General features: G+C 50.2%; 1 protein-coding gene across 1 annotated transcript in view; it reads right to left on the bottom strand.

Moving 5' to 3' along the window:
- Positions 1-20096, bottom strand: part of KCTD19 (potassium channel tetramerization domain containing 19) — a 44950-nt gene that overhangs the window by 11705 nt on the left and 13149 nt on the right. Inside the window, exons 10-14 of the mRNA XM_069738435.1 lie at positions 16348-16431; positions 13881-13935; positions 12898-13414; positions 12614-12754; positions 12375-12529 (exon numbers count right to left, since the gene is read on the bottom strand). Coding sequence (XP_069594536.1) covers positions 12375-12529; positions 12614-12754; positions 12898-13414; positions 13881-13935; positions 16348-16431 — 952 coding nt within the window. The remainder of the gene's footprint in view (positions 1-12374; positions 12530-12613; positions 12755-12897; positions 13415-13880; positions 13936-16347; positions 16432-20096) is intronic.

Genomic DNA, 20096 nt, shown 5'->3' with positions numbered 1-20096 from the left:
AGGACCAAGTTGAGATCCCAGGTCTCTAACGGCATCCTGTAGGGGGGAAACCACATGGGAGACTCCCTGAATGAAGGTCTTGACCTGAAGGTTGGTGGCGATCCTATGCTGGAAAAGCACGGATAACGCTGAGATCTGACCCTTGAGGGAACTCAGGGCCAAACCGGAATCCAGACCAGCCTGAAGGAAATTCAAGATGCAAGGGATAGAGAAAACGAGCGGAGGGTGACCCCGGAGCCTGCACCATGAGAAGAAGGATTTCCAGACGCGGTGGTAGATGGAGGCGGAAGACGCCTTGCGAGCGCTTAACATGGTGGGGATGACCTGCTGAGAGAAACCGGCACGAGTTAGAATCCAGGTTTCAACAGCCACGCCGTTAAACGTAGGGCCCCGGAGCTCTGATGGTAGATCGGTCCTTGGCGAAGCAGGTCTGGGAGGTCTGGCAACCGCAAGGGAACGTCGGCTACGAGCTCCGCGTACCAAGCACGACGAGGCCAGTCTGGGGCGACCAGGATAACTGGAACTCCCTCCGTCTTGATCTTTCGGATCACCTTCGGCAGTAAGGGAAGGGGAGGGAACACGTATGGGAGCTGAAATTGATGCCACGGAGAAATCAGCGCGTCCACTCCTATGGCCTGGGGATCCCGAGATCGAGCAATGAAGTTGTGGACTTTGGTGTTCAATCTGGACGCCATCAGATCCACGTCCGGGGTCCCCCAGCGAAGACAGATCTGGTGAAAAACCTCTGGGTGGAGTTCCCACTCCCCCGAGGCAAGGCCCTGGCGGCTCAGGAAGTCCGCCGCCCAGTTCTCGACTCCCGGAATGTGCACCACAGAGATGATGGAATGGTTGGTTTCGGCCCAACGAAGGATGAGGGAGACTTCCTGCATCGCCGCCCTGCTGCGGGTACCCCCCTGGTGGTTGATGTAAGCCACTGCTGTGACGTTGTCCGATTGGACTCGTACTGGGTGACCAGCGAGCAGGGCGTGAAAGCGACTCAGAGCAAGTCTGATAGCGCGAATCTCCAGGATGTTGATGGGGAGTCTAGATTCCCGAACTGTCCAACGGCCCTGGGCAGAGTGGTGAAGAAACACCGCCCCCCAGCCAAGAAGACTGGCGTCGGTAGTTACCACTAACCAGCGGATCGGGAGGAATGACTTCCCCTGGAGAAGAGACGAGCCCAGGGTCCACCATACGAGTGATTGTCTGACCCGCGGGGACAGGGGGCAAGGACGGTCAAGAGATGAGAGACTCCTGTCCCAGTTGTCCAGCAGAGCCTGTTGCAAGGGACGGAGATGTAGTTGAGCAAAGGGAACCGCTTCGATTGCTGCAACCATCTTCCCCAGGATCTTCATGGCGAAACGAATGGTTCGCGGACGAGGATGGCATAGCGCTAGGGCTCCCTGATGAAGCGCTTGGGCCTTGGACCGGGGAAGCAAGACCAGCCCCCTTGAAGTGTCCAGGATCATTCCCAGAAAGGAGATCCGACGGGCAGGAACGGGAGAGGACTTGTCCAAGTTGACCAGCCAGCCCAGGCGCGAAAGAGAATCCAGGGTAATGTGGACGCTTGACTCGCAGGCTTGGAAAGATGGGCCCTTTATGAGGAGATCGTCTAAGTAAGGTAACACGACGACTCCTCGAGAATGAAGGATGGCCATGACAGCCACCATGACCTTGGTGAATACCCTGGGCGCCGTGGCAAGACCAAAGGGTAAAGCCGTGAACTGGAAGTGGTCCTCCATAACGGCAAAGCGGAGGAACCTTTGATGAGGTGGGAAAATCGGGATGTGAAGATAGGCATCCTTGATGTCTATCGAGGCCAAGAATTCCCCTCTTTCCATCGAAGAGATGACCGGTCTGAGGGATTCCATCCTGAAGTGCCGGACACTTACGCACTTGTTCAGGAGTTTGAGATCCAAAAATGGGTCGTACCTTTCCGTCCTTCTTAGGCACGACGAAGAGGTTTGAGTAGAAACCTTTGAACCTCTCGTGTTCCGGGACCGGAACAATGACCCCGCTCTGGCGGAGAGCATGAATGGCGCAAAGAAGAGCGCGAGACTGAGCTGCCGAACTGGGATGACGAGAGGGGAAAAACCGAGTTGGAGGAGGAGAGGAGAACTCTATCTTGTAGCCAGACGATACCAGATCCCTGACCCATTCGTCGTGCACGACGGAGAGCCAGGTTTGCTGAAAAAGGAGTAGGCGTCCGCCTACTCTGATGGTATCGACTGGCACCGTTCCCGAGTCATTGAGACGGGAATCTGGGAGGTCTGGAACTTCGGGTTCTGGGCTGCCTCGGTTTCCCGCGCCAGGAAGGATTCGGCCTGAAGGAGGGACGAGCGTCTGTCTGTGCGGGCGGAACGGTCTGATCTGGGAAGACCGAAAGCAAAAGTAAGGCTGGCGCTGGAAAGCCGCCTTGGGCCTCTGTTGGGGAAGGAACTTGCTCTTTCCCCCTGTGGCGTCGGAAATAAGCTGGTCAAGCTTTTCGCCGAAAAGTCGCCCGCTCTGAAATGGGAGTGAGATCAGAGATTTCTTAGAGGAGGAATCTGCGCGCCACTCCCTGAGCCAAAGAGCCCTTCTGATAGCGATGGCGTTGGAAGCCGCCGATGCTGCGCAATTCGCCGCGTCGAGGGATGCGAACATCACGTAATCGCTAGCCATGGCTAACTGCTTGGCTAGGTCTGCCATCTCAGACGGGAGGTCCTGTTCATTAATGGATTTCGCTAGAGCATCCGCCCAGGAAACCATAGCCTTGGTCACCCAAGCCGCGGCGAAGGAGGGGGACAGGTAAGAGCCAGAGGCTTCATACACTGAACGAGCTAGAGAGTCTAGCTGGCGTTCAGTGGGACTCTTAATTGAAGCGCCCTCCGGAACTGAAAGAAGCGTTTTAGAAGCTAGGCGTGAGACCGGCGGATCTACTAAAGGAGGATCCGTCCAGTCTTTCACGAGATCCGCTGAGAAGGGATACTTTGATACCAGGTCCTTCTTACCCGAGAAACGCTTATCTGGATGCTCCCTATGACGCCTGACTATATCCAGAAAGGCTGGATGAGAGGCAAAAGATTTGTGGGAACGTTTGGATCTGGTAAAAGAGACCGCGTGTTCCGGAGCGGAATTAGCGTCATCATCCACCTTAAGTGCGTGATTGACTGCAACAATGAGGGAGTCAACCGTAGCTCTGAACTCCGGGGCCTCCGGGTCCAATGATACCTCGGACTCATGATCAGAGTCGTGAACGCTGTGAGCCCCCAAAGAGGGTGAGCGAGAGGTGGAGCCGCCAGAGTCTGAGCGGCGAGGAGAGCGCTCAGGAGAGGTAGTGCGGATCCGTTTTCGGGATGACCGAGCCTCTTTATGGAGAGAGCGGCCCCTGCTGACCGACGATTCCCCTGCTATGGAGGGATATCTTAACGCCTGTAACGGATTACCCCGTTCCCCGTGAGGATTTTGAATGGATTTGATGGCGTTGGCTAAAAAAATCCACGGACTGCGAGAGTGAAGCGACCCACGGGGGAGGGGGGGGGGGGGGGGGACTAGGTACGCCAGAGTCGGTGGCGGTGGAGGGCTCCTTGGTACACGCAGAAAAAAAGGTCGTATGCACCTTAGAGGATTTTTTAGACCTAGACTGCGACATAATTCTAATGCAAAAAAACCCACAGGGGCTATAAACTGGCCTGGGAAGCAGAGGGCGACGCTGCAGAGGAGAAGCTGACGATGTCTCATTACCCCGGTCCTGTGTCCCACTGTCCTGGGAAGCCGGACTGTGAAGCCTGAGATAGGAAACTGGCTGCACGTGGGCGCTGTGACACCTAGGAGCTGCGGCAGAGCTGGAGCTGCGGCGTGCATTGAGGACCAAGATGGTCGCCGAGATCAGGAGAGAGATCTCGGCGGCTGCGAGAAGCGCCAGGGACCGGGGGGCGGCGCCGCCGATGATGCGCAGGAGTGGGCGGAGCCTATCGGCAGCGACCAGCGGCTAGGCCGAAGCCGGGGGCTAAATTTGCGGCCTCGGCCCGGCGCGCGGCCGCAAAGTGCCGACGCTTCAGCCCACCGATACTGCGCTACAGCCCCCAATGTGCCATGTTAGGAGGAGCCCTCCGGACCGCCGGCGACCCCCCCCATCCCCCACGAGACACCCCGAGGAGGTGAGAGGAGCCTTAGGATGGCTGGGACGGTGCAGGGGTTGGGAAGCCTCCATCCACCAGCCCCAGACAGGGGGGTGGAGAGGAACCGTCCACCACCCGAGTCACACAGAACATTGGTGATGCAGTGTGGTCTGCACGGACGCCACGGGGATAGGGCCACTGTACAGCCGAGGGTAGAACCTGGTGGACAGGGCACATGTCCGGCAATAAAAAGGCCTGGCTGCAGAGGAGGATACTGGAGGTAAAACACCAGTGCTCGTCTGTAAAGAGCGGGGAGATCGGCGCCCTTTTAGGGAAAAAAAACAGTCGCCCAGAAAAAGGTCAGCTCAGGCAGTGGCTCCCACGTCGCAGGAGAGGATACGGTGAGGTGAAACTCCCGTGCTCGCCTGTTGTTGGTTCGGGGGAGATCGGACCTTGAAAGAATCCGTCGCCCCCTTCGTCCGGAATAGATTAAAAAGAAAAAATCCGAGAGATTAAAAATCAGTGTGCCTCCTACAGACACTAAGCTTGAACTGGGTGTCTGGAAGCCAGCATGAGGGTGTATACTGCAGGGGAGGAGCTAACCTTTTTTTGTCTCAGCTTAGTGTCAGCCTCCTAGTGACAGCAGCATAACCCATGGTCCTGTGTCCCCCAATGAGGCGAAGGAGAAAGACATTTGTATTAGTATTATTAGTTCTGGGACTCATTGCCCATGTGTTCAATGAGTGGTGGCAGTGAGTATGAGCGGGTGTGTGGCCTGGGTCCGTGTGTGATTTATGCTCCCATTACAGCATAGGACAGAGGTTGAATGCTGGACTGAGAGTGGGGAGATAGATTAACCCTTGCAGGCACAAACCCAAGTCACGTGTGAGAGCAGGCACGTGACGAATAAGTGACATCACGGAGTAGGGATCCGTGACACACTGTTGCTAGCCAACAACACACAATACAAAGACCATTATCATCAACATGACTACTATAAAATACTAATGAATATGGCTACACAATGTCCACTACCATAACCACTACACAACAAAGACTTAATATACAAAGACCAATGATGATACCACCACACACCTACTACATAATGACGCAAACACATTAACCCGTTAATAAAAAAAAAACAAAAAAAAAAAAAAAAAACACTACTAAAAAGAGAAGTATTACCACCTTACAGTAACCATATATTGGTACATGCCAGTCCCGCAGAACATACACGTTATTACAGTCAGGTATATACACACTAACTTAACACATGACGTTCTGATCCGGGTCGTTCACTTTTCCTGCCTTTCCATCTGACCCAGACCTCCATTACCACTTCTCCAACCACATTTTGTCTGCATAGATTACAACAAACATTTCCAGTGACATCGCCATCTATTTGCAACCTACAAAAACTCCCCACTTTGCGAGCACTTGTGGTGTGAACACTAACCCAATATTTAAAAAAAAAAAAAAAAAAAAAAAAAAAAAAAAAAAAACACAGGATTTTTGGTTGCTTACCGTAAAATCTGTTTCTTGAAGCCTCCATTGGGGGACACAGGAACCATGGGTGTATGCTGCTGCCACTATGCAAATAAAAAAGTTAGCTCCTCCTCTGCAGTATACACCCCACCGACTGGCATTATACTCTTCAGTTAGTGAGAAAGCAGTAGGAGATAAGTAGCAAGGTTGAAAACCATAACCACAAACTTGAGAACTGTAAACGTGAGAACAGTCATAGAACAGAAGAATTGGGAGGGAGCTGTGTCCCCCAATGGAGGCTTCAAGAAACAGATTTTACGGTAAGCAACCAAAAATCCTGTTTTCTTTATCGCCTCTCATTGGGGACACAGGAACCATGGGACGTCCCAAAGCAGTCCCTAGGGCAGGAAAAACAGACTTCCATCAGGTCAGGGGACTCACCACTGCCGCCTGCAAGATCCTTCTGCCTAGGCTGGCGTCCGCCGAAGCGTAGGTATGGACCTTGTAAAATTTGGCGAATGTGTGGATGGAAGACCAAGTTGCCGCTTTGCAAAGCTGTTAGGCGGAAGCCCTGTGGTGCACCGCCCAGGAGGCGCCCACTGCCCGGGTAGAGTGAGCCTTAATCCCAGGAGGGGGCACTCTGTTCTTGACCCGGTAAGCCTCCAAAAATTGCCATTCTGATCCAGCGAGCAATAGTCGCTTTAGAAGTCGGCTGGCCTCTGCGCGTGCCATCAGGAATGACGAAAAAGGAATCCGTCTTCTGGAAAGTGGACGTTCTATCCCAGTAGATCCTCTCTGCCCTGACGAGGTCCAGCCTGTTCAACGATCACTCCAGGGGATGAGCCGGAGCTGGACAAAAGGAAGGTAGAACGATGACCTCGTTGAGGTGGAAAACCACCTTAGGAAGGCAGGAAGGCGGAGGCATGAAGACCGCCTTGTCCTGGTGAATGTCCAAGTACGGAGGTCAGCAGGACAGGGCCGCCAACTCGGAAAAGCGGCAGATAAAGGTGATGGCCACAAGAAAGGCCACCCTCAAAGATAGAACCGACAGGGGAAACTCCTTGAGAGGCTCAAAGGGGGAAACCCTCAGAACGTCCAGAACCAGGTTTAAATCCCATGAAACCACGGGGGCCCTGTACGGAGGGACAGCGTGGGCTACTCCTTGAAGGAAGGTCTTAACCTGTGGCCGAAAAGCTACAGTCTTCTGAAAGAGGATGGAAGACGCAAAGACCTGGCCCTTCCGGGAACTAAGAGCCAGGCCCGAATCCAGTCCTGCCTGAAGGAAGGACAAAATGGAAGGCAGGGAAAAGGACATAGGTGAAAAGCAGTTGGACTAGCACCAACGAAGGTAAGCCTTCCAGGTACGATAGTAGATCCTGGAAGATGAAAGCTTCCGAGCCTGAATCACGGTGTGAATCACCCGGTCCGAAAGGCCGGACGCTCTTAGAACTGCGGTCTCAACAGCCACGCCGTTAAACTGAGCGACCGAGAATTCGGGTGGCAGATCGGACCCCGAGACAGCAGATCGTGCCTGTTTGGAAGGCGCCAGGGAGCGTCCGCAAGAAGATTGACGAGCTCCGCAAACCAAGCTCTCCTGGACCAATCCGGGGCGAACAGAATGACCGGCACCTTTTCCCACTTTGATCTTTTTCAACAGTTTGGGAAGTAATGGAAGGGGTGGGAACAGGTAGGGCAGCACGAACTGTGACCCAGGAATGGCCAGAGCATTGACGCCCACTGCAAGAGGATCACGAGACCTGGAGATGAACTGCAGAATCTTCCTGTTCATTCAAGACGCCGAGAGATCCACGTCCGGAGTCCCCCATTGAAGAAAAATCTTGATGGAAGACCTCCGGATGCAAGGACCATTCCCCTGCCGCGAGGCCCTCGCGGCTGAGGAAGTCGGCGGCCCAATTGTCCACGCCGGGGATATGCCCCGTGGATAACACCGGAGCCGTCGTCTCTGCCCAAAGCAGGATCTCGGATACCTCAGCAAGGGCCAAGGAGCACAGAGTCCCCCCCTTGATGGTTGACATATGCCACAGCGGTGGCGTTGTCAGTCTGGATCCGGATAGGCAGACCCCCTGAGAATCCTTTCCCAGTGGTGGAGGGACAGAAAAAGGTGGCCCGAATCTCGAGGACATTGATCGGCAGAGACGACCCCTGCGCCGACCAACGGCCCTGAACCGTGCGGTGGCGAAAAACCGCACCCCAGCCGAGGAGGCTGTCGTCCGTCGTCACCACTTACCAGGAACTGGAAAGAAGGACCTGCCCTGGGAGATGAGAGGTGACATCAGCCACCAGTTGAGAGACCGTTTGACCCGAGAAGAGTCGGATCGGACGGACCAGGGCGAAGACAGACCTGTCACACTGAGACAGAATGGCATGCTGAAAGGGTCGCGAATGAAATTGGGCGAAGGGAATCGCTTCCAATGATGATACCATCCTCCCCAGAACCTTCATGGCCGATCGGAGGGAGGGAGGCCGAGGACCCTGGAGCAAGCGTATGTCCCAACATAGAGAGGATCTCTAGTCTTTGGGAAGGAAGACTTTGGTCTAACAAGTGTCGAAGAGCATGCCCAGAAAAATGATGCGCTGAGAAGGAATAAGGCAGGACTTCTTCCGGTTGACCAGCCACCCGAAACGGCTAGGGTGTCGAGAACGACGGACAGACTTTCGTGAGCCTGAGAAAAGGACAGAGCCTTGATGAGGATGTCGTCGAGGAATGGAAAAAAGGACCAGGCCTCTGACTCTGAAGATGGCCAACAGCGCCGCCATGATCTTCGTGAATACCCTTGGAGCGGTTGTGGGACCGAACGGCAGGGCAACGGATTGAAAATGTACCGGGAGCACCGCAAAGCGCAGGAATCGGTGACGTCCAGGAAATATCGGGACATGGAGGTAGGCGTCCTGAATATCTATGGAACACAAATTCTTGAGCCTGCATGGGAGCAATTATTGAACGAAGGGATTCCATCCCGAAGTGTCTCAGACGAACTCTCCTGTTCAGTAATCTGAGGTCCAGAATGGGGCGAACCTTGCAGTCTTTTTTTTTTTGGTACCACAAAAAGGTTCGAGTAGAAACCTGTGAACCGTTCTTTTCCTGGGACGGGAACGATTTCCCCGGCTTTGAGAAGAGAAGCGATGGCTGCGAGGAAACCCGGAACTAGAGCGGGATCTCTGGGAGGTCGGGATTCGAAGAAACGATCCCGGGGTCGTGAAAACGAACTCTATCTTGTATCCCGAGGATACAACTTCCCTGACCCATGCATCCTCTACTGCGGAGGTGCAGACGTCCCTGAAAAAGAGAAGACGGCCACCCAACCTGGGAGGTGGGTTGGAGTCTTGTCAGAGTCATGCTGAGGTGGATCTTCCAGTCCTGGCCTGGAGGATCTACCCGGGGAGTAGCGAGGACGTCAGGACGGAGTGGGCCTAAAGGGCACCGCTTTCTTCTCTTGACGTGCCTGTGGACTCTGGTGCTGCTGAGAAAAGGAGGTTGGTGCCGTGAGGCGATGAAAAAGGCCGAAAAGACCAAAACTGCCGTCTAGGAAGAGGGCGACGAGGATTAGCCTGGGGGAGAGGGGACTTGTACCCCCGGTGGCGTCCTTAATGATTTGGTCCAGCTTGGAACCAAAGAGACGTGAGCCCTGAAAGGAGAGACTGGTGCGGGACTTTTTGGAACATAAGTCTGCCCCCCAGGCCTTGAGCCAAAACTGTCCGGCGGATGGTAACGGCATTGCTGGACGCCTGAGCCGCACAAGACGCGGCATCCAGAGAGACGGAGACCAGGTATTCACTCGCGTGGGAAATCTGGATGGCAAACTCCGCCAGTTGCTCAGGAGGCGCTCTGTCCAGGATATCTCGACGGAGCTCTTTGGCCCATTTGGAAAGGGATTTCGAAACCCAGGTGGAAGCAAAAACTGGGCATTTGAAGCGGCTGCAGCTGCCTCAAAAGGCTGACTTCGCAAAGGACTCTATAACTATCGTTAAAGTCCTTCAGGGCTGCTCCGCCGGACAGTGGAAACACCGTGTTGGTGGAGAGCCTGGAAACGGGGATCCACCGAGGGGGAGACCGTCCAATTGGCAGTAAGTTCTGGAGAAAAACTTAGGTGGTATAGCCCGTCTAAACGAAACCGCCTGATCTGCGGGTTCCGTAGAGGGATCCATAATGCCACAGGTTTGGTTTATAGCTCCAATGAGATTCTGGACCATATCCCTCACGGTGGCGATTTGGTTAGAATCCAGCTCCGAAATGTCCTCTGAGGGCTCATCAGATAACGCCTCGCCTGATTCAGGGGAGAAGGATCGGGAGGACGCCGACCGCAGAGGAGGACCGTGTGGCGAGATGGAGCGAGAAGAGGACTCAGACCGATGTTCCTGTCTGGACCTTTTGCGGCTTATCAAGGAGGGCTCGGGCGGAGGCTCCTGCAACCCGCTGGCCACTGTGGGGGCTGCGGAGGTAATCGGTCCAGCACGGATAACAGAAATTTTGAGACACCCGCATTAGATCGGCCACCGATTGAGACAGAGAAAACCCAGCCTGGGATGGGGGTATCACTCTCGGGCGGACCGGCCGGAGGATCCTGGGCGGTGGGAACAATCGGGTTGCTGCAGGCCTGACAGAGCGGAGGATGAAGTAGGAGGAAGAGAGCGGCCCCCTTTAGAGTTACCCATTTTAGAGAGGTCCGTGAAGAAAATGCAAGAGGGTTAGGGGACAGAGGGGAGTGTCAGTCTGCAATTGCAGAACTACTCACGGCAGACGGATTGCGGAGTGAAGCTGACCATGCATGGACCTCTGGCGAGAAGTGGACCCTTAGGCAGGAGTGTGGAATGGCCTCCTGGCGCAATTTTGCCGATCTGCGGCTGTCTTGTATCCTGTGTGGAGGAGAGGGCTCGTGGCTAGGGAGTCCCAAGATGGCGCTGGTGGGCAGGGAAAAGAGGCGGTGCCTCAGTGCAATTGTCGGGCGGGAGAAAAGCCCGCCCGATGAAAGAGGGAAGGGGGCGGAGCCCGCCACCGGAAGTAGGCCCGGGCAGAAGCCGGGGCCTAAATTAGGAATAGGAGACCGGCGGAGAAGGGCCGCGGCGTAGGCACAGTGCGCCGCATGGAGGAAGCGATGCGGCAGGTGAGCGACCGTTAACAGCGGCCGCATGCCCAAGCAGTGTGGCGACCTGGCAGGCCGCCACGCTGAGGGAGAAGGAACGGCCGCTTACCGTGGCCGGATAGTAGTGGTGGAGAAATGCGGTGGCTGTCAGAGCCCCCGCGCTGATGAAAAAGAATGGCCGCTGTAGGAGCAGGGAGAACGCCGGGGGCCAAAGCGATGTGGCGGCTGGCAAAGCCGCCGCGCTCAGAGGAAAGGAACGGACGCTTACAGCGCCGGAGCAGGGAAGCCGCAGGGGCCCGAAGCGGTGTGGCACGGCCGCGCTTTTAAGGAGGCCGCTGAGAGCACAGCGCAGTGACAGATAATAAGCGGCGCAGTAGACCGAAAAGGCAGCCGCGCCGGAACTAGGAGAGAGGGCGGCCGCAGCCGAATAGGCGCGGCAGCTGGGAACAAATGTGACCCACATAATGAACCCCTTAACAGGCACCCCCTTTTTGAGGATACAGGGCCGCAGAAAAAAATAAATAAAAAATACTCACCTTAGACATCCCACGCCGGTACTAACCTGGAAAAAAATGAGACGTCCAGGGAGCTGATGGACGTCCTCGTCTCCGCAACCGACAGGCTCTGGTGGGCGAGTGGGTGGGGGACGGAGCCAGGACCGGACTTCTAAGCACGCTGGTGTGCTAGGATCTTGGTCCTGGTGAGGGATCTATGAGGATACGGGGTGGCAGTACACGCCGTACTCATAGTCCGCATTGTGGGAGTACAGGTGTGACTGCTCACCCTGTATCCCTCCGGAAAAACCTGAAAAGAAACGACGCACATTGAGGTAGATCAGGGTCTAATGAAAGACCCGTGTCCACCTCCTACTGACACTAAGCTAAACTGAAGAGTATAATGCCAGTCGGTGGGGTGTATACTGCAGAGGAGGAGCTAACTTTTTTATTTGCATAGTGTCAGCCTCCTAGTGGCAGCAGCATACACCCATGGTTCCTGTGTCCCCCAATGAGAGGCGATAAAGAAAAAAAATTGTGCCATTTATAACAAATGAGGTCTTCTGAGTGCTCACACCGCTCTGTATATACAGAATTATGGTCCTACAGCCCCCAATACACATAAAGTTGGTCCCCAAAGCCCTTATTATACATTGAGGACCCTAGAGAGATATAACGATGGCCCAAGTTCCCCCCCCATTTATCTAGTAGGATGCCCCAGTTTCTCTCCACATATATAGGATGATGGTCCCAGTCGATAGAGAGATAGATATAGATCTAGATATAGATATAGATATAGAGATATAGATATAGATATAGATATAGATATAGATATATTCTCTGATCTAGATGCAACCCTGCTGCCAGCCGCAACTGTGCAGTACAGCACAGCAGACATGGCCGTGCGGTTTGCTGTGAGCGCCCATCGGGCGGCCGACCCTGTACAGCTGCTGGGTGAGTGGCCCGGTGGGGGGGCATTTGCCTCCCTGGCCCACACTCCTGACCTCAGCCCTGTACACACTGACATCACCGGAGCCCTCAGATTCCCAGCTTGTCCGCTGCGGCCGGTCTCTGCACATAGAATGTGTGAATATAGCCAAAGTGTAGTGGCGTCAGGCTGGCACACTGACACCGCTGTCTGGCCGGGGTCGGACCCTCTACCACCTTGATAATGCAACGTCTTGTAGACTTACCCAGTACATGCTTAAAAGTCTCATTACTTTACAGAGAAGGTGTTTGGGGGTCTTGCGTCGGATACAATCCAGGATGATGCTGGTCAGACAGGAATGGCACTGCCTGCCATACCAGATCTCTTTATGTGACATATTAAAAGTAAGGAAGAATAAATCTGAGAAACAAACACAAGAAAAGGACAGCGATGAAACTGGACTATACGGATATGATTTAGGAGACGATGCTAGGGCCGCTTTACCTTCTGCAGTCCCCTCCGCACACGCTGGGATATCCATCTCACTAGTGTATATCACACTGTCGCGAAAGGCTGTGGCGCTCCCATCAGTGGCCAGCAAGAGGCGGTGTTGTACCCAGAGAATGGCCCCAAGATCCCCAGGAGCTAATGCAAGAGACAAAGGGTCAGAGATAAATGCTAAGCATGTGATAATCTGGAATATCAGATAAAGCTAGGACTAAATAGACTACTACAAGTATCACACACTGGAGACACAGCTGGGCTCGTCTACATACAGTGGCGCTCACCTCCAGCACAGGCCGTGGTGTTATCCAGCGTCGGGGGGCTGTATGATAATTTACTGTAGTTGTGATGCCCCAGCAGCTTCTGTTCAGTGGCCTCACATACAAGAATGAACCCCGGCGTCACTCCCGATCCGTCTGGTTTCGTCTTCCCTCTGTATCCCAAGCCCCCGCATTTAGTATCGCCGCACAGATGTCCTGGGTCACCAGACTGTCGCTTCAATGTGTTCCCTTCTTGTGAGGTTACAATGGAACGCTTGTTACGGGGTGACGTCTTGGGGCCGATTTCACTCACTTGCTTGATGACACATGATATCGGATCGGCCATAGATTCAGTGCAGTCACCCATCTTGCTACTACAGGGAAGACCATCAGTGAGATTTACGTCTGGACTTGTTAATGGTCCCTTCAATTTATCCTGGGGAAGCCATCGGGAGCCTGTGGGGGGATTCTCTTGCATGTCTCGATCCATTTGAGGTCTCTCTTCATCTTGTGGATCGGTAAATGAAATCCCATCCGTAACCTGTAAGACGGACAGGAGGAATATTACACGTGTAATTCAGATAACGCTCAGTGTACTCTATTACATGGGACTGTCTGAGAGTACTTTATTACATGGGACTGTCTGCGAGCCTAAAGCATGACGGGGGGGGGGGGGGGGGGTTTGGGGCAGCCCCTCCAACTGAGCAGACTCCAGGGAGAAGGCTCATTTCTGGTGTCCGTTTCACTAGATGGCAATTACATAGACCACCTGTCTAATTATTTCCCCAGTACAAGTGCCGCTTAGCCCCCTGCATATCACTGTGATTTACATAGTAATAGAGGCGACTCCCTGCTGAGTCTCCGATTTCTTTGTATGTCCTTGATCGATATAATGACTAGGACATTGTGTGACAAAGGATCCAACATCTGGGACCCTCCGGGGAAACCAGGACAGCGTTACACCAATCTATGCACAGAAAGACAAAATGTGTCCAGAAATAAGTCACCTCTGGTGCAGGATCCTTAGTGGGGCCTGTGCAGACACGACTGATCATCCATAATCTGCAGGACAACATTCATCACATTACTGGGTGTGGAAACAGGAAAAAACGAACGGACCCTCAACTCCGTGTGACATGTATAAAGCCCCCGCGTCCTCACCACATGTGGATAACTAGATACAGGGACACGTTACCCCATCAGGTCGTGTTCACACGTTGCCTTTTTGCAGCCTCCTGGCAATAACACTCATTTTTCCGGACTTTTTTTCGGTGCATTTTTTTGGAGGTGAAAAAATAAAGTATAGGTAAAATCAATGTGTTATTTAAAAATATCAGTTTAACAAATATAATAACAAAACAAGACAAGGAGACTTCATAAAATTACTGAGGGTAAACCAGGTAAAAAAAAAAAAAAAAAAAAACTGAGGGGAATGGGAATACCAAATCTGTAACTGAAGCACTGTCTATAATGTGGCTCATTCGATAATACTTAATCAAAATGCATAGTGCTAAATAGTTAATCATCATAAGAGCAAAATAGTATTAGTTTTCATAACAGATTAAGTAAAAAGTGTCTAGTGAAAAAAGTGGATCGTAAGTATGATAAGCATTATCACCCATAACCCCATGTATCCCCTTACTTACATGAGCATTAGTCCTGTCCCGGATACCCATCAGTCACCCTGACCGCGCAGTTTCGCCATATTTGCTTCCTCAATTAGGGGCATATGTGTACGCTGTATTGCACCCATCTATTTATCCCCCCGTACACAGCTGATCTCAATGTCAGCGTACCGGTCTGTGTTTGCGCATGCGTCGATCCGTGGACTTCCCTCAATGTAAACAGTGACTTCCTGTTCTCCGCGCCTGGAACGCAAGCGTGAAACGCTCTACGTCACATAATGAGCGGAGCAGGAAGTCACAGGGTTGTCCTGATCTGCGCATGCGTCAACCGGGCGCTGAGATGTGTCAGTGAAAGAAAAAAAAATAAATAAATAATAATAATTATATACACATGCCCCTAAAAGAGAAAGCCAATAGGGCGAAACGGCGCTGTCGGGGTGACTGATCGGTATCCGGGACAGGACTAATGATCATGCAAGTAAGAATCAATGGGGGTTATGGGTGATGATCTGATTGAGGCACTTTTTTTTTATTCATTTTTTTTTTTTTTCACTAGATACTTTTTACTTAATAATCTGTTATAAAAACTAATACTATTTTGCTCTTACGATAATCAAAATGCATAGTGCTAAATAGTTTACGTATTATCGAATGAGTATTATAGACAGTGCCTCAGCTACAGATTTGGTATTCCCATTCTTCTCAGTTCTTTTTTTACCTGGTTTATCCCCAGTAATTTTATGAAATCTCCTTGTCTTGCTTTATTTTATAACGGATATCTTTAAATAACACATTGATTTACCCATGTCTCTTTTTACCAGCAATATGCATGGTGGATATGAGACGTAATTGTTATTTGGAGGTGGTAATTCCACTGTTGGAAAATATATATCAAAATCAAAGGTGAGCTAAGCCAATCAGCATCAGGGGCTTATCTACAGCATGCTGTAATGCTGTAGATAAGCCCCCGATGTATCCTGAAAGATGAGAAAAAGAGGTTAGATTATACTCACCTGGGCGTCGTGGTCCGGCGCCTCCTATCTTCATACGATGACATCCTCTTCTCGTCTTCCCGCTGCGGCTCCGGCACAGGCGTACTTTGACTTCCCTGTTGAGGGCACAGTAAAGTACTGCAGTGTGCAGGCGCTGGGCCTCTGACTGTTCCCGGCGCCTGCGCACTGCAGTACTTTTCTCTGCCCTCAACAGGTCAGACAAAAAATGCTGGAGCGTGAATACAAGAAGAGACATCATCCTATGAAGATAGAAGGCCCCGGACCGCGACACCCATCGGACTAGACCGGACACGCCCCTGAGTGAGTATAATATAACCTCTTTTTCTCATCTTTCAGGATACATCGGGGCTTATCTACAGCATTCCAGAATGCTCTAGATAAGCCACTGGTGGGCTTAGCTCATCTTCGATTTTGGGGGTGACAGGTTCCCCTTAAAAAGGATTTTCTATAATATCATATTTATATCCACCTTCAGGATTACCCATCAGTGTATGATCAGTCACAACACCACCCCGGGGATCCCAACAATCAGTGAAATGAAGGATTGCCAGTGCTTGATAGCCTCAACATCGCCATACCAAGCATCAAAATCCAGATAAGTGCGACTGCAGCTGGTGCCAATCTACCAATGTGAACAGAGATCAGCGTTACAAGCTGGTACCAGGCGCCATCACTCTACAGGGCTCAGATGGAAGGCGGACCCCCATGTGCTCTCTGAAATCAGTGAGCGTCCTGGGGTCGGACAAGCACAAATCATTCATTGATGACCGACCTTAGTACAAGCAATTAGTGGGGGGGGGTTTCATTAAGAAATGGTGATAAGTAATTCACTTTACCTGTAAGCCGGACACGAATACAGAGCCTGCAAGAGGGACGGGATCTGAAACTCTTTCACCTCCTGACTGAGGAGGTCCCATTCTCTACCAGGAAAGGAAAAGCCATGAATAAAAGCACATCCGATTAAGGAGACATATATATACATACACACGAGAACGTAAGCTGCAAGTAAAACAAAAAAAAAAAAAAAATCTATCCATCTATCATGGCTTTGGTACCATATATGACCCCAGGCTCAAAATGAACATGCTGGCTGTTCAGAATAATCAAGCCTTTTTCTGTCATCATTTCAGTACACAGTTATGAAATCAAACAAATTTCAGTTTGATGACAAATCACTTCAAAGTTACACCAAAATGCTTTACTAATAACTAAAAGTATTCAAGATTCAAAAAAAAAAAAAAAAAAAAGGCACAATAACTGCAACTGTGTAGATTTTAGTAAAAACATAATGACAACGAATGATCTGGCAATAAATTTAGCTCTCGTATTCACTGCATGTCAGTGCCATATGCATCACAAATGAATTTCTTGCAGTCATTGCAAACAAATCCCGTCTTCTTGCCCTTCGATCAAAGACAAACATCGCACCGTTTTGTCATCTGGAACTAGACATTGTTTATTCACAGGTTTAGTAATATAATTGTAAATAAACTAAACTTTTTAAAAAAGTCAGACAAAAAAATAAAATAAAAAAAATAATAAGTGTACAATGGAGTCAGGAGAGTCCCAAACACAGAATATTGAAAATAACTCTGAAACAAAATTTTAACACCAAGTTCAAAATATCATCAACATAGGCAGAAATATGTTACTTGAAAATACATAGAAGGTCAATGTCTGAGATTAACCAGTTTTAGAGATATTTCAATTTATTCAGCGCAGCGCTGGGGTCTATATGACCCCATGGTTCCACACCAGGGTTAACTTTGTTTATTGAAAATATACATAAGAACAAACACATTTCCCAGGTCTATAAACACTTTGTTATTACACTAGTTTGCAAAATTAAAATAAACAATGTATGAATTAGTGTTCATGCTCCTCTCATGTCTGGTCATTAACCGTCCAGCAATGTTACACTGCGGTTATATATCTCACATACATCTAACCACTCATTCTAACTTCAGTATACATTTACTGGATCGCATATAACGCCGACCTCGAAACTTTGAGATCAATACCCAATAACTATTTACATAACAATAACTAAAATTTAACATTTCTCCTGGAAAAACCGCCGCACCTGTAAGTGTGGTTTGGGCACATCCCCTCCACGTCAATATTCTCAGGCACTTATTAGATCGTGACGGGTGTGGAGTTCCAGAAGTCCCATATTTTATAGAATTTCCCAGAATTTACAAAGTTCTACTCAGGATCTCCGTGTTGGGTGTAAACAACCCATCCATCTCAGAGCAATTAATTTCCTAGCCAAAAATAGCAGTTTTTTTTTTTTTGGAGAAATATTTTAATACAATGATCCCAATTATCTTCTTCCACAACCCCAAACAGGCGCACCAAGGGATCCAGGGGAATTGGTATTGCCATTAGGGATGACAAGAAGGTGGTAACCTACTGCTAGAACGTAGGTGTAACTGGACACTGCCACATCATGTGTATGAAGTCAGCCTCCAGAAGTTTTGGTTTTTTACTCATTATGATTAAGACCCACACAGGTGTGGAAACATGTAAAGTTTTATTCTCATGTGGGATGAGCTATCCCATTCTGTCTTGATCTTTAACAATGTTTTTAAGATGATTTGAATAAAACACTTTTTATTATTATGAAGATGTGCTGGATCATTATGGATTAACTTTACATGCGGCCTTGAACACTACGCCATGCATCTTTGTGGATAACTGCACCTGCTGATGAACATTTTTCTTATATTTTACAAAAGTTATCGGTGTAGAGGTGATAACCTTTATCCAGCAGTGGGTGCAGCAAATCCCAGTACCGGTGGCAGAGCCGGGTGTTACCATGCGAGACTCGGCCGTCTTTCACTCAAGTAGTATGAGCCCTAAAATGAACCAAGGACTCATCCACGTAGAGGTCCCTTCGGGGCACGTACACTCCAAACTTTTTGTTGAAGTGTTTGATGAACAGACTATCAAAAGTGAGGTCATCTCGTGGGGGGACACTGTGCATTATCAGTGTAATGCAGGAATTTGTGGATGGCCTCAATGTGTCCGGCCCATGACCATTCGGAACGCTGGAGTGTTGTATAAAACATCAACACTCCAGTATTGCCGAAATTCTGACTTCTTCAGGAGCCCCATATGAAGGACCATGCCCCAAAACTGCATCATTTCAACTGCGTCTACAGGAGACCAGTTAGAAAATGGTGAGCTGGAGTTTTGTGGCAAAAATTTGAGCATACAAAATTAGTTTGGCCCACCAGGAGGTTAATAAAATCCTCAGAGAAAAAGACTTTGAAAAAGTCTAGTTCTGTGAGGCCAGTGGTGTCAAACTTAAATCCCGAGTCGGCCACAAAAATCAGGAATCAGTGGCTCATGATTTTCGGGGGTTAGGAATGGGGGGTGCTGGTTCATCTTCTGAAATGGTGGGCACGGTTTCATCTTCTGTCCTGGGACCTGTGTGTAAGAGTGTGAGAGTGCTAGGAGTAAACTTGTCTGAAAAGAAAAAGCAGCAACCAGGGAGAGAGGAAAAAAAATAAATAAATAAAAAAAGGGGGGGGGGGGGGTCAGTGAAAAGAAAAAGTGTAAGACAGCAGATACAAGCTCTGATGAGTGAGCTGCGTCACTTACCAAAGTTCAGCGGCTGCTGGATGTGAGCACAGGGGTGGAGCAAAAGGAGGGTTATAAAGAAAAGTGGAAAACAGCAGGCACGAGCTCTGATGGGTGAACTGTGTCACTTAACAGAGTTCGGCGAGATTGGGGTGGAAGAAGAGAGATCAGAACACTTACAGTTGTCTCTTCTTTCTTCTGTTCTTTCTTCAGCAGGGATTGTGGTATCACAAGCTTCTGTAGCACCACAAGTCCCAGCACAGCAGGAGATCCTGTAGTGTGGCGACCACACTGCAGGAATCCTCAACTAGTGTGAGGACCTGCAGTGCACTCACAGACAGGTGACTGACAGGTCACAGAGCGGTCACACCGCCGCTGTGCCCTGTGATTGATGCAGATTGCCGCGATCGACAATTACGAGTCCAGGCCATGCCTGGCGTTGTTAGGCACTGGTCTAGGATCAGTGCTCTTACAGCTCCGATCCTAGGCAGGTCACAGCACGGTCATATTGCTGCTGGGCCCCGCTATTGGCATGATCGATGTAATCAATCGCGCCAATCAGTCAGTTCTGGCGATGCCAGGCACCAGCCTAGAATCGAGTACATCGGTACTCGCTCCTAGGCTGGGACATCACTGTTTCAGGCAATCAGATTGCCTGAAACAATGGGAAATAGTGATTGGCTGTTCAATTCTGAACAGCTAATCACAGTGATTGTGGGTGCCTGAGGTTTACACCCCCCAGGATGACGGCACCATCTACCCAAAAGTAAGATGGTGCTGGAATTTTAATGCATCAACCGCGACTTTGGTCACAGTGTCGCATTTAAAAAAAAAAAAAAAAAAAAAAAAAAAAAAAATATATATATATATATATATATATATATATATATATATATATATATATATATATATATATATATATATACACACATATATACATACATACACACACACACATACACGTGGATGAAATATTACGTCAGAGTGGAGTTTTTATAAA

The sequence above is a fragment of the Ranitomeya imitator genome, chromosome 9, assembly GCF_032444005.1.
Source record: "Ranitomeya imitator isolate aRanImi1 chromosome 9, aRanImi1.pri, whole genome shotgun sequence".
NCBI classification, from domain to species: Eukaryota; Metazoa; Chordata; class Amphibia; order Anura; family Dendrobatidae; genus Ranitomeya; species Ranitomeya imitator.
This window is presented reverse-complemented; position numbering and strand designations above follow the sequence as displayed.